General features: G+C 39.4%; 1 protein-coding gene across 2 annotated transcripts in view; it reads left to right on the forward strand.

Moving 5' to 3' along the window:
* The window catches only part of LOC140209806 (transmembrane 6 superfamily member 1-like), a 50,072-nt gene extending 38,235 nt beyond the window's left edge, over positions 1-11,837 (forward strand). The window contains exon 10 of one of the 2 annotated variants that reach the window (XM_072278311.1): positions 10,821-11,837. In XM_072278311.1, the coding sequence (XP_072134412.1) occupies positions 10,821-11,012 (192 nt within the window). In that variant the 3' untranslated portion in view covers positions 11,013-11,837. The remainder of the gene's footprint in view (positions 1-10,820) is intronic. The other variant, XM_072278312.1, reaches the window with a different exon arrangement.
* Positions 11,838-13,368: the final 1,531 nt, after the last annotated feature.

The following is a 13,368-nucleotide window of genomic DNA, read 5'->3' on the forward strand; positions in this document are numbered from 1 at the left end:
AGGTAAACGGGACAATGCATCAAATTTCCATGATTAGTTGTCCTCTTGAATTCGGTCTCATAATGGTGTCCTCCGTGAAAAAGAGCAATCTCTTTATTTGTGCCACTGCTGTTAGTGGATCACCCTTCTGTGGATTGAAAATGGTTGATCATCAGTAATGAGGGTAAACTCTCTCCCAAACAAGTACTGGTTGAACGTTTTACACCCCAAACCAGATGCAAGGCCTCTCTGTCAATCTGTGCATATTTTTTTCTCTGCAGTGGTAAGGGAACTTGATGCAAAGGCTGTAGGGTGTTCACTTCCATCACTCATAACACATGACAAGAGTGCACCAACAGGATACCATAAGGTGAGGTGTCACAGGCAAGCTTTACTGAACAATGTGGATCATAATGTGTGAGTACAATGTTTGACGCCACCATTTCCTTTGCGTTTTGGAAAGCCAACTTTCACACTGTTTTGTCCATTGCCAGTTCTTCTTGATCTGTAATAATGAGTTTAAGGGGTGGGACACAGTAGCCAGCTTTGGCAGGGACCTATTATAGTAATTAACAAATCCTATAAAGGACTGCAACAGTGACATGTCCTTTGACCTTGGGCATCTACCGCTGCTTGAATTTTCTCAGCACCATTATGTAAATTCTTGTGTGTGAATGGTGTGACCACAGTAAGTGATGTGTGTTTAAAGATTTCACACTTGTTGCATTGTGCTGTGAGCCCATGATCTTTTTAACACTGACGAGATTTTGGAGATGTTCCTTGTCATCCTTACCAATAACACTGAGTGCCTGGGCAGCCTTGCAGCACCTGGAACATAGCTTTCTGCCAGAGTACAGGTACCGATGCTATTCCAACAATAAATCTGTTATAGCGATAAAGCCTTTTGTGAGCGTTTATGGGGAGAATCACTTTGGATTTCCTACACCTCCATCTGTAGGTGGGCGTCAGCTATATCCATTTGCTGAAGCATTTCCCTTTGCAAAGGTATTCTCTCTCTGAGCAGGGGTTGTTGATCTATTTTCAGTATTAGGTTGACCATGACCTTAAAATCACCACAGATCCCGAAAGACCCTTTCTTTTGCTCCTGCAACCACTGGCATTGCCCATTGGCTCCGCTCAATGTTGGAAAGAATACCTTCAGACTCCATGCGATCCAGTTCAGAGGATACTTTTATCACGGATGGTATAAGGAGTCGGACAGGCTTTCTAAAACTTGGGTGTGGCATTTTCATTTTCCGCTATTTTACTCTTGATATATTTGAGTTTTCCAATGCCATCCATGAACACACTGCTGTGGCATCATGCAGTACCTTTCTTAATTTGGTTTCAGTTGATTCTATTGCAGGAGATGTGGCATGCAAATAGTGAATGGATCTCTGATCAAGTTGTATTTTTCTCACCCAATCATGGCCCCATAATGCTGGCCCTCTTGTTTTTACCACTTTCAAGTCCAATATGGCTTGTTGGTTGTTGTATTTCATTGTTACGAATGCCATTCCCAAATAAGTTATCTTTTGTTCCAGTGTAAGTTCTTAGATATCTGCAGGCTTCAGTTCAGTATATTTGAAATGCCATTCAAGATCATTTTGTGGAATGACTGAAACAGCCAAGCCAGTGCACAATTCCATTTGAATTACTTTGCCGTTCACTTCTGTTGTAAGCCATAGTGCTTATGTCTTGTTAGTTTCCACAGTATAAATCTTAAGACTACGCAATCCCGCTTCACTCTCATTATTGTCTGATTTTACATCAACAGCATACAGATTAATGCTTTTGTGAATCTGCAATTTGACTTTTAATCTTTTTCTCTTCCCTGTGCAGTTTATTTATTTTTGTCTGCCTGACTTGCTTTTTGTAAATGCCCTACTTGTTTCCATTTTCTGCAAGTTTCACCCCTAAGCCTGCGTTGTTCTGTTGTATGTGAGACCCTGCTACAAAGGTAACACAATTTGTTTGGCCAAGCTGGTTTTGAAAGTCTCAATTTTGTTCATGCTTACTTTCATTCCTGACTACAACTCACTTGTGTCACTGGCTGCTGTTTCCATAGATAGAGCAATTTCAACTGTTCCTTTAAATGTGAGTTGTGCTTCAGTTGGGAGCTGCTTTAGAATACTTTCTTGTAAGGTTCCACAAGCTAAACAATCTCTCAGTGCATCACTGATCTGACAATGCTTGGAAAATTTCTTCAATTCAGCCACAGAAGCTGAAATGGACTCCTCTTCCCTTTGATTCCACTTATGGAACCTAAACCAACAATTCAATCAACAGTGGTTTTGGTTCTAAATTTTCCTGCATTACTTTCCTGATATCAGTAAAGCTAATTTTGTCTGGTTTGGTTGGAACAGTCAAACTTCTAAGTAAACTGTATGCTTTTTCACCTGTTATACTCAGTAACATTAGCACTCGCTTTTCATTGTCTATTTTGTTTGCTTCAAAATATTCCTCAATTCATTCAGTATACATCATCCAGTTATCTGCTTTTCAATCAAACACATCTATCTTTCTGGTGCCATTTCTGATTTATTATATTTATTATTATTATTATCACCTGATTCTCACTGTCAATGAACCAATAAACTTCATCCATTTTCTGCCTTTAAAAAAAATCAACAATCTCTTTCCTTTGGTGAAGGAACATGTGTGGCATTTACTTTTTCACTTGAACGTCTCTCTCTCTCTCTCTCTCTCTCCTTGTGAAGAAAAAAATGTGCTGCACTTCAACATTTAGTCATTTTGGGCTTGCTTTAAAGCTTCCTCATTGCCTCTTTTATGCTTTACTCCAGAAATGAATCGAAAGGAAGACGTGGGAGCCCAGGAAAATGTGTGTACTTTGTTTTTCTTTAGTAAGGCGCTCACTTATGACGTGGTGCCATAATGATGTATGCCATTCATGTATTTCTTTCATATAACCTGTAATGGATCATGAAAACAAACAAAGAATGCTTAATCAAACAATATATTTACAATATTACTGACATATTAAATACACAACAGTAATATTCACTGCTCCTTTCATTTACTGTGATGATCCAGCTAAGTTATTTTGTGCTAACCAATGTGGTGATTCTATTTGCATAACTGACAAATTCTAATTATCCTTTTAATATATTAGTCATCATATCAATGAGGGTGTTGCTACATTGTTTAAGTGCTGTAACCTGAAGAGTAATGCATTGTTTAAAATGTATCTCTATTCTTCTGAAGGGTTAAATATAGCGAGCTGAACCATGCAACACAATAATACTGAAAACTCTTATGCTTTCATTTCACCTTCCAACCTCAGTAAAAGTAATATAGTGTTACTTTTTTTTAACAAAATCACTCACAGGAAATGGATGCACAATAATATTTATTACCCATCTTCAGATGCCCCGAGAATCTGAATCAAAATCAGGTTTAATATCACAGACATAAGTCATGAAATTTGTTGTTATGAGGCAGCAGTACATTGCAATACATAATAATAAAAACTGTGAATTACAGTAAGATATATATATATATATATATATGTTAAATTAAATAAGTAGTGCAAAAAGAGAGAAAAAAAAGTAGTGAGGTAGTGTTCATGGGTTCAATGTCCATTCAGAAATCTGATGGTAGAGAGCGAAAAGCTGTCCTGAAATGTTCAGTGTGTGCCTTCAGGCTCCTGTACCTCTTCCCTGATGGAAGCAATGAGAAAGCATGATGATGCTTCTCTTTTTCTAATAGTTAAAATATCTTGCTGGAAACATTTAAAGAACAATTTAATTTTTATTTGTTCTTTTTTTATTGAGTATTGCTGGTAAGGGCAACATTTAATACTGATTTGTAATTGGGAAGATGGATGTAGTCTGCTCACTTGGACTGCTGGAGTTCCTACAGTGCTGATTGGTGGGGAGGATTTAGTACAAGCAATGATGAAGGAATTGTGGCAGATTTTCAGACGATGATGGTATGTGAAGGGGTGGAGAGGGGCCCTGCACAAGTTTCTGTTTGCCTGTCCCTGAAGGCCTTGACTATTTTTTGGTGGTAGAGGTTGTAGGTTTATTAGGTGCAGTCCGTGGTGAGGAACTGCAGTGTAAATTATAGATGGTATAGTGTGTGGCAGTGCTGGAAGGGAGGAAGGTTTATGGTGGTGACTGGGGCGTCAGTCAAATAGGTTGCATTGGTCTGGATGAAGTTTGGCTTTTTAAAGTGTCTACCAGGAAGTGAAAAGTCTTCCATTACAGCATTAACATGTGTCTTACAGATGTGGAAAAGGCTTCAAGTAATTTAGAAGCGAGTCACTCACCCCACCCTCTGACCTGCTCTTGTTTCTGGTCCATTTCTGATCCCCAGAATATTGATGGTGTTCACTTGGCAGTGGCAATGCTATTGAACATCAAGGCAGGCGGTTCGACTTTCTCTTGTGAAGATGATTATTGTCCAGGTGTTTTGAGACAAATTATCAGCCCATGCTTGCATGTTTTTTTAAGGTATTGATTGTTATTCAGGCAGGAGTTAATTCTAGCCATGACCAACCTCTCAAAGCACTCTATCACAGTAGATGTGAGCGCTACTGGGTGTTAGTCATTGAGGTAGCTCACCCTCCTCTCTTGATTGATACTACTTTGATACTATTGCATCCCAGATGAGTGCTAAGATGCCCTTTCTTTATTAGTGAAACAGTCTAATGTGCACATTGGAGCTCAGGGTTCCATTCATTCGTTCCCCATCAACTTCTTCTGAGCACCACTGACCCTTGGACCCTCGCTCCAAGTCCACTCCGTCCGGCGGTCTACCAACTCTCTCCACTCGCGTCTTCTCTCTTCATCTCTCCCTGGCAAAAAACTGTGAGATCCCTTCTCTCAGCACAACAAGAAAGAACAGCATGCCTCTCATTAGATGGCACACATTCCCCGTTATCTCTATTCATAACCCAAACATTGCTGCTACAGAGAAACCATTACATTAGCAGTGAAACCTTACAGAGAGGCCATTACTTTAGCAATGAAGCCTTACAGCGCATTACATTAGGATCTGGTAGACATTGATTCTACATCTAAAATTGTTTAGAAGATAGTCTATCTGTCATAAAGGATACACAATTGGCCTAAAGTCTTCAGCAACCAGAATTTATTTTGCATCTTGATCATCTGAAAAACAAGTTGATCAGTTTTCACTTGTTTAGGAAATGTAGTGTAAATCCTTTACAGCAGGTGTGACTGTCACAGCTCAGCACCATGGAATATGGAATATTTCGGAGAGATATATAAGTGGTTTCTGTTGTGTTAATCTTGTCTCAGTGGCTCACAATAAAGAAGTAATGGCTGGGTTACGAACAGGTCTGAGGTTTAAAATATTTAAAACTGTAATCTGTCCCTTATCATAACCTGATGTCCCCAGTACAGATTTAGTACATTGTACACCTCTGTTGAAATTCACCAGTGGTATCAACTGGGAATGTGTTTCCTGGGACAGATATTATCCCAAAGTCTTGACTGCTTGGTCAAAGTATAACATTATGTACAGAAGATTAATGTTTTATTCAACATTTGTCCCTTAACTAACACTGATAAAATATTCCCTTTGGAATATTGTGCTGTGTCATCTTGGCTTCTGCCTTTCCTAATTTCAGGTTAACTTGCTAGAAAGGGTTTATTTATTGTGAGCTTGGAGAATGTTACTTCTTTCTTGTTTTAACCAGGGAAGGTAAGGCAAGAAGATACTTAGAAAATGGTAACTCCTATATTTTTGTGTCAGTTTTGATCTGAAATCTCAGATTGATTGGATCCATGACCTAAACCCATTTCAAGAAATGTAATCATCATATTCTTTATTTTGGATTCATTTGGAAGAGGAAACAGTCGCATCCTTAGGAAATCCTGAACTGAATCTTGGCAAAAAGCACCATCCTGGGGCACTGTGCAGGTGTTTCACGCTGCACACAATTGTACTGTGCTGGAAGTGAGAGTGGTGGGATAAAGAAAAGTTGCTATGGGAACTCCAGGCTATTGAACTGTTGCTTTGAAGAAACAACACAGTTTTGAATTTGAATGATTTACAGAATCTAAAGATGTTCTTAGAACAATAGAAATTTTTTTGACAAGAACAGGCCATTTGGCCCAACAAAGCTTGCCAAATTCCGACTCGCAGAGTGTGTTGAAATAACTATCGGGCTTGGATTTGAAAGTCTCTAGGGTACTACTAGGTAGTTAGTTCCACGTGTAAAGAAATGCTTCCTGATGTTAGTCTGAAATCTCCCTTTAACAAGTCTCGCCCTATGGCCCCGTATCCTTGATATCATTAGAAGAGAGGAAGTTAAAAATTGAGTTAACAGCAATAGTACAAATGATAATAGATGAGATGAATGGAAACTGTTTTCAATGGCAGCAAAAGAGACGGTGATAAGTAATCCAAGTGGCAGATGTTTATTATTTTACATGAGCATAAAAAAGCTCCAGACAATGGAAATCTGAAACAAGGGGCCAAGTGTGAAAAGAGAAGCCGAGTTAATATTTCAGCTCAGAGAATGTTTCCACCGTTTTCTATTTTGTACTTTGTTTTTACACGGTGCTGGTGTGCTTTAAATGGCTGGTGGTATCTGTTTCAATAGCAATGTGCCAGATGTATTAGGAACTTAAAGGTTTAATGAGAATGAGGAACTGGAGGGACTGAGCATTAGTGAAAAAAACAACTTTAGAGAAGTTGGTGAGATTGAAAACTGACAAAACCCAAGGACCCAAGATCAACATTTCAAGGCTTGAAAGAATTGACTTAAGAGATAGTGACTGCTCTTTGCAGAGATGAAACAATACCCTCCAAAGTTCTGTTAATTCTGGGATGGTTCTTATGGATTGCAGGGTAGAAAGTGCATCTCCACTATCTGCAGATGACATACATCTGACACTCTGTTGAGAACTTTAATGAAGGGTGGGACTCTGGCCCCTGTCTTGCTTCTTGCGGAGAGTTGTTGGGGTGTTTTCTTTGTGGGAGTGGTGGTCTTCACCTCACCCAGCTGGAGGGTCAGAAGGCTGAGGACATTTGGACCCATTGCCCGCATCAGGTTAGAACCGGTACAGAGTGACAGCTCAAGGCTGACCAAACTGAATGCAGCCTGACCTTTTTGTATGTGTTTCCCTAACATTGGCATCACCGACATAGCTGCAAATATTACCCATCTCTTGCTACAATGTTATTGAGATCTGACCACAGAGTGTGGAATTAGAACCACGTGTTGGTTGGACATGTGGAAGGCTCTGTTCTCCAAGGGGCATCAGTGACAAAGACCCAACAGCTTTCAGTCTTCTTTTCGAAGCCGTTTTGTTGAATTAAATTTTACCAAAGGTCTTGGTGAATTTGAACCATATTCGTACAGTGCAGCTCAGGCCCTTTGGCCCTTCAAGTCTTGGATTAGCTATCAAGAACTTATTTAAGCTATGCCCATGTTATTCCTTCCACATTCTCATCAGCTGTTGCTGGATTTTGCCCCTCATCTGCACACTGGGGGCAATTCACACAGGCCAGTTCACCTGCCAGCCAGCATGTCTTCGGGTTGCCGAAGAAACTGGAGCACCAGAAAAAGAATCCGTGAAGTCATAGGCAAAGCATGCAAACGTCACAGTACTGGGGGTTGGGGAGATTGTCAGGATTAAACCTGGACTGCTGGAGTTGAGTGACAGCACCTCTTTGAGCTGCACCACTACGGTACTCCCGGTTGTTTGCTGAATAAAGACAAAGATGTGAATCTGATGAATAATTTCTAATTCATATATATTTGACAGTTTTTAATCTAAATAAACAAAAGGGAGGATCATTTCTATGCACTGGTTTAACCACTTGCATTTAATTAGATAATGACTTCCATTTGCTGGAGGATTCATAAAACCGTATACTGCAATTACTTTTACAGAGAACCCTTGCAAATTCCATTCCAGTCTTAACCCCACATTAAAGGAAAACTTGCATTTTAGAACACCTTTCACATATTAAAGTGCTTTACAGCTGTTGAGGTACTTCAGGCACAAATCACTGTAGAAAGCACAGCAGCCAGTTTATAGACATTACAACCCCATAAATAGAAATGTGATAATCTCTTCTAGTGAAAGTGACCAAGGGATAAATATTGGAAAAACCCCCTGCTGCTCTTCAGTAATGTAACCTAGGATCTATTGTGCCTATCTGTGAAGCAGTTGGTTCCTTAGCTCAATAGGTTGTCATCTCTGTACCAGAGGCCTGAATGGCATATCACTGGAGTGGGGCTCGAACTCACAACCTGCAGCCTCAAAAGCAGAAATGCTACCACTGAGCCACCATCTCCTATGCTGGCATTCAAAACAGTGAATATATTGGAAACCATTGATACTGTAATGAGCACATAGTGCTTAAGCTGCTATGCACCCCCAGTCATCTCAGCTTCCCACTAACAATGGTCACTAGTGAGCATTTTAAAATGAAGAGGAAATGTTTATAAACACGGTGCATGGATGAATATACTTTGACTCCATTGGGAAGCACATTACTTATTCTCTATTATGCATTCTATTTATAAGGTGTCGAGGTCACGAGTGTTGTAAATAGGCATGGAATGTGGATAGTGCATTCAGTTATGAAGTTCTGGCCATAGTTGGTGAAGAAAGGGTTCTGGGGAGGAATGAATGAAGGCAGTTGGTTAACAATAGATAGCAGGAATGTGAAAGTGGATCAAGGATAAAATAGCTCAGCAATCTTAAACTGTACTTTGAGAGTCTCTGTGTTCCACAGAATGAAGCAAAGTGCAGAGCCACATTGCACTTCTAATTTAAGATATTATTTGATCTCCTGCTTGCACTCTGTTGATGTTACAGAGCAAAATAATGGCCATATCCAATCCCAGATACAATGATGCTATTTTAAAAGTCAGCTGCCTGCAATAAAAATAGTCACAGAATGGTGTAAACCTTATAGCTTGATATGCCGTGGAGACCAGACTATTTAATTAGCATCAATCAGGGAGATTAATTCAAAGATGGCAATAAGGCAAGGTAGACACAATTAGGCAAAATATTCTTCACAGCTGTCCTTGCTGAATTTTGCAAAAGAAACTACTTATCTTGAAATTCCATTGCTTAAATCAATGTTTTCTTCATGCTGTGATGGAACTTTGTGAAAGACACAGTCACTAAAGGTGGCTGTGTGCACACACTTGCGATTTTATTCCAGATTCTGTGTATCAGACGTAAATGCATGGACACTACTTAATATATATTGTGATATCAAACAGTGGAACGTGCTGATTGTAACTTGGGCAAAATTATGTTGCACACTAAAGCAGACCCTAATGAAGGTGAAATGTCCCTTGGTGTTATTTGGAAAGTGTCCAAACTTAACTAGACCATAGACTGGAAGCCTGAGGTGCCTATATTCTTCAAAAAGCTTTCTCTCAGACTTTCTTTCATGGGCGTTCCCAGCGTACTGAAATCAGTTTTCAGGGCTGCTGATTTCAGACTCCCCAATCATATGCCCACATTGATCACCTCCTCAGTTAGCACTTTAACAATGATCCTTTCTTCATGATCTTGTTTATGCCTCCACCCCACAGTCATCTCTCACAATGATAAGCCACCCCGCTCTCATCTGCTGCCCAACTCAATTTCTTGGAGAAGTCCACACTCTGCAATGGCATGAACTCATGGACTATAGACATTGATTAAGGGCTGTCCTAGCATACACTAAGTATAACACTGGGGGTTCAATCCCCCACATCAATGCTCTGTTGTGCATTTTCAGTCATCTTACAATTTCTAACCTGTTTGGTGAAGTTGCTATTGTGTAATTCCTTCATGCATACATAACATGAGAAAAAGAGACAGGAGCCGTGCATTCATCCCACTTTCCTGTACTAACGCCAAATCTAATAACCTATGATTAAAAGCTACACATCCTTAAATATTCTCAGTGACTGAGCCTTCACAATTCTCTGAGAGGAGAATTTCAAAGAAACATTTCCCTCTGGATGAAGAACCTTCCTCTCATCCCTGCCCTGAATAACTATTCTTTTTTTTTCTGGAGATTATGACCCCTGGTTTCTGATATTTCAGTCAGGGAAAATATAAAATTTGCATCAATCCTGTCTAGCTCCAGAAGAATTTTTGTACATTTCTATAAGGTCACCTCTCATTCCTGTCAGGCTTAGAGGAACAAGCTCTATAGGTGACAGATGCTCTTCCCAAGAATCAATCTGGTGACTCTTTTCTGCATTCCTTTCAACACAAGTATCTCCTTGCTTAGGTGGGGGAACAAAACCTCAGAATAATTGGGCCTTCTATGGTTTACATGGACTATTTTGCACCAGTTCTTAACCCTCTCTCCGTAATGTTGAAATAAGCTTCTGCAGAGATATTTGCTGAGACTGGGGGCTATCTCGGGTTAGTCTCGGGAGCTGGCTGGATAGGGGAGGATTCTCCTATGACTTCCTGTTCAAAGTTTTCACAAATTGGAGTACAAAAATGGAGGGAGGTAACCTTGTCATTTTCTATCTGCATCTTGGGATACGCTTTACATGATAGAGGGCAGGGGAAATCTTTAATATCTTGGTCCCTGCTAAATCTCACTGGTTATCCGCTAGGGAGGGAAGGAGTGGGCAGTAGTGGCTCGAACAGGACATTTCCTGCATGTGAGCTCATTCCACCAGTTCTTTTGAAGCAATTTCACAGAGAATTATTTTCCTCCATAGGGAAAAAAATACATCGCTTCATATACGTACTTCTAATGGGAACAGGCAGAAATGCAAATATATCAGACCCAAGTTTGTTCTCTAATCAATTTATTGATTAATATTGCATTTCTTGTATTTATTAATGTGTGTTTTCTTTAACAAACAGGCACAGTTTTCACACATTGGAGCATCCCTTCATTCCAGGACTCCTTACACATACAGAGTACCAGAAGACGCCTATCTGTCCTTTCTATTAATAAATGGACTGTATGGTATTCTGCCACAGTTACTTGCCTACAGATGTATCAATAGCCCAGAGTTTTTTCTAAAAAGAAAAAAGGACACAAAGACCATGTAGACCCTGATTATATGAAATGATTTATTTTTATGTCCAAATATGCATAATTGTTAATTAAATAGGTTTGCGTATTTAATATTAGAGAAACATTATTAGTAGAAAATTGTATTGGTGCCTTGTAAATGAAGTTCATTTTCTATTTTGGTATTAATACTGTTTTATTTTCCCAAGTGTACTGTTGAGTAAAATTAATAGATTTGTGTATTTAAGAGCAATTGTAATCTAAGTGCCAAACACAATGCACTTATTATACTTTAGTCAATGACTGCAGTTGTGAAATCTGCATCAATCACATCAGTTTCAATGCTTATCCTGTGTAACGCAATAAGTTACCAAGTTTGTCTGTGCAATAGGAACCAGGAGGGGCTGTGAATATCAGTACAGCAGTCTGGTATAATTTTAGATTGTGTACTTTCTGAAAATGTGGCAAAACTATTAATAGTAACTTTTAACAGGGCGTTGCAGAGAGGTTTGAAAGGATGGGCTGTAGAATAATGCTGAAGAAGTAGAACTTGCATAGAGCTGCCATTGATAAGATGGGCTGAATTGTCTCAGTCTTACTGTAAGATGTGCTGAAAGCAGTGAAGATACTGATATTAGAATAGAATCATTATTATTGATCGTAACAAATCATCTGCTTTGAATATATTTGAACTATACGCAGTAGATCCTGTAGTTCATGCAGCCAATGTTAAGATGACTGTTTACATAAGATGACTAGTGTGGAAAAATAAGAGTACAATGTGAAACATAAATAAACAAACATGAATCTGAGGGACATTCTGCCTCATTTTTTTAAATCTGTACTCATTTTTGAAGGATCTTCATGATATAAATTTGTGGATTTTAAGACAATGTAGATGTCTAATTCTGTCATTGCACTCAGCTAAAATTGACTGCTTCGTTTCCCTACTGCACTAATCTTCGGCAAATCCCAAGGAACATTGCAAGTTTCAAGTTCAGGTTTATATTTATTGTCAAAGTAATACACGTCCTAGGTATAACTGTCCTGAAAATTAGCTTTTATTTGTACCAGCAGCTCAGTACATTACAAACATGACAAACACTAATTACATCAACTTAAATTAACATTAATCACCCATAATTTACATACCACAATAAATAAAATTAAAACGATCCAAACCATGGATCTGGGGCTGAAAATTAATAATTTGAGGGAAATGTCGTCTGAGGCAGTATTAGGGTTTGTCAGGCCAGTTTAGGAAACTGATGGCAGCTGCTGTTGAACTGTGAGGTGTGGGTCTTTAGAATCCTTTATCTCCTACTTGATGGCAACAATGAGAAAAGGGTATGACCAGGATGGGAGCCCTTAATGTTGGATGTTGCTACACAATCTCCTTTATCTTCCAGTCCACCAGCTCTGGCCTCCCATGTTTCCTGAATTTCCATTGCTCCACTTTGAGAAATTGCGTTTTGAGGAATTTGGACCACGGCTTCTAGATTTTTCTTCCTAAGCTTTGCTACTCAGCACTTCTCTTCTTTGAAGATGCTCCCAAAACCTTTCCTCATTCATCAAACATTTAGTTGTTTGTTACAATGGTCCCGAGGGGAGCTCTGTGTGGTAAGTTGGTTAAAGATGGTGGGTGCTGATACAAGCATGGGAAACCTGGAAGATTGGGCTTCCTTAGTGTTTTACTAAAGGTAATTTTTACTTTGCAATTCCTGCCTTCAGGCTGTATGGTTGACAATCTGGATGCCTTTCAAATAGGAAGCTTGATTTACAGGGCTGAAGTTAATGAGAATAGGGGAGTGAAGGGATCAGGTAAGGAGCGTGGTTCCAAATTTTGAATAGTGGGTGTAAATCTTCAGGGATCCTAAACCAAAGGAAAGGTCCAAACAATGGAGCTAGGGCTTGATAGAAAAGTGCTCCAATGCTGGTTAGGCAGTTCAATGTGGGTAAATAGTGGCCATTACTGGAACAGAGGATATTTGAGGCCTATTTGTGTGTAGTGGAGCTAGCAGGCCACGGAAGGTGGAAGTGGGTCAACTTCTCCAGGAAAGACCTTTGCTCCCTCTGATATACAAACTGTGTGGTATAGACTCTATTTCAAGAATCCAGCCTTGTAACAGTTAAATAACCGCCTGCTTTCGTAAACTGGACAGTCGGCCTCTTATCAGACAGGAAGTGGATGAGTTCAAGGAGGGTTCAAGGTACGGTTGCAAAATCCTGTACTAGATTTTAATCTCTAACGTGGCAAAATAGTTTTTGTACAAAAATTCAGCCTTGTATATCCTTAAATGGCATGTGGCTCGTGTCAAATGTTTTCTATTAAGACTGCAGCGATTACAACATTAAAAACTGTTGTATGTTTATCAGTGTGATGTTGGAGTTGCT

The sequence above is a fragment of the Mobula birostris genome, chromosome 14 (genome assembly GCF_030028105.1).
Source record: "Mobula birostris isolate sMobBir1 chromosome 14, sMobBir1.hap1, whole genome shotgun sequence".
NCBI classification, from domain to species: Eukaryota; Metazoa; Chordata; class Chondrichthyes; order Myliobatiformes; family Myliobatidae; genus Mobula; species Mobula birostris.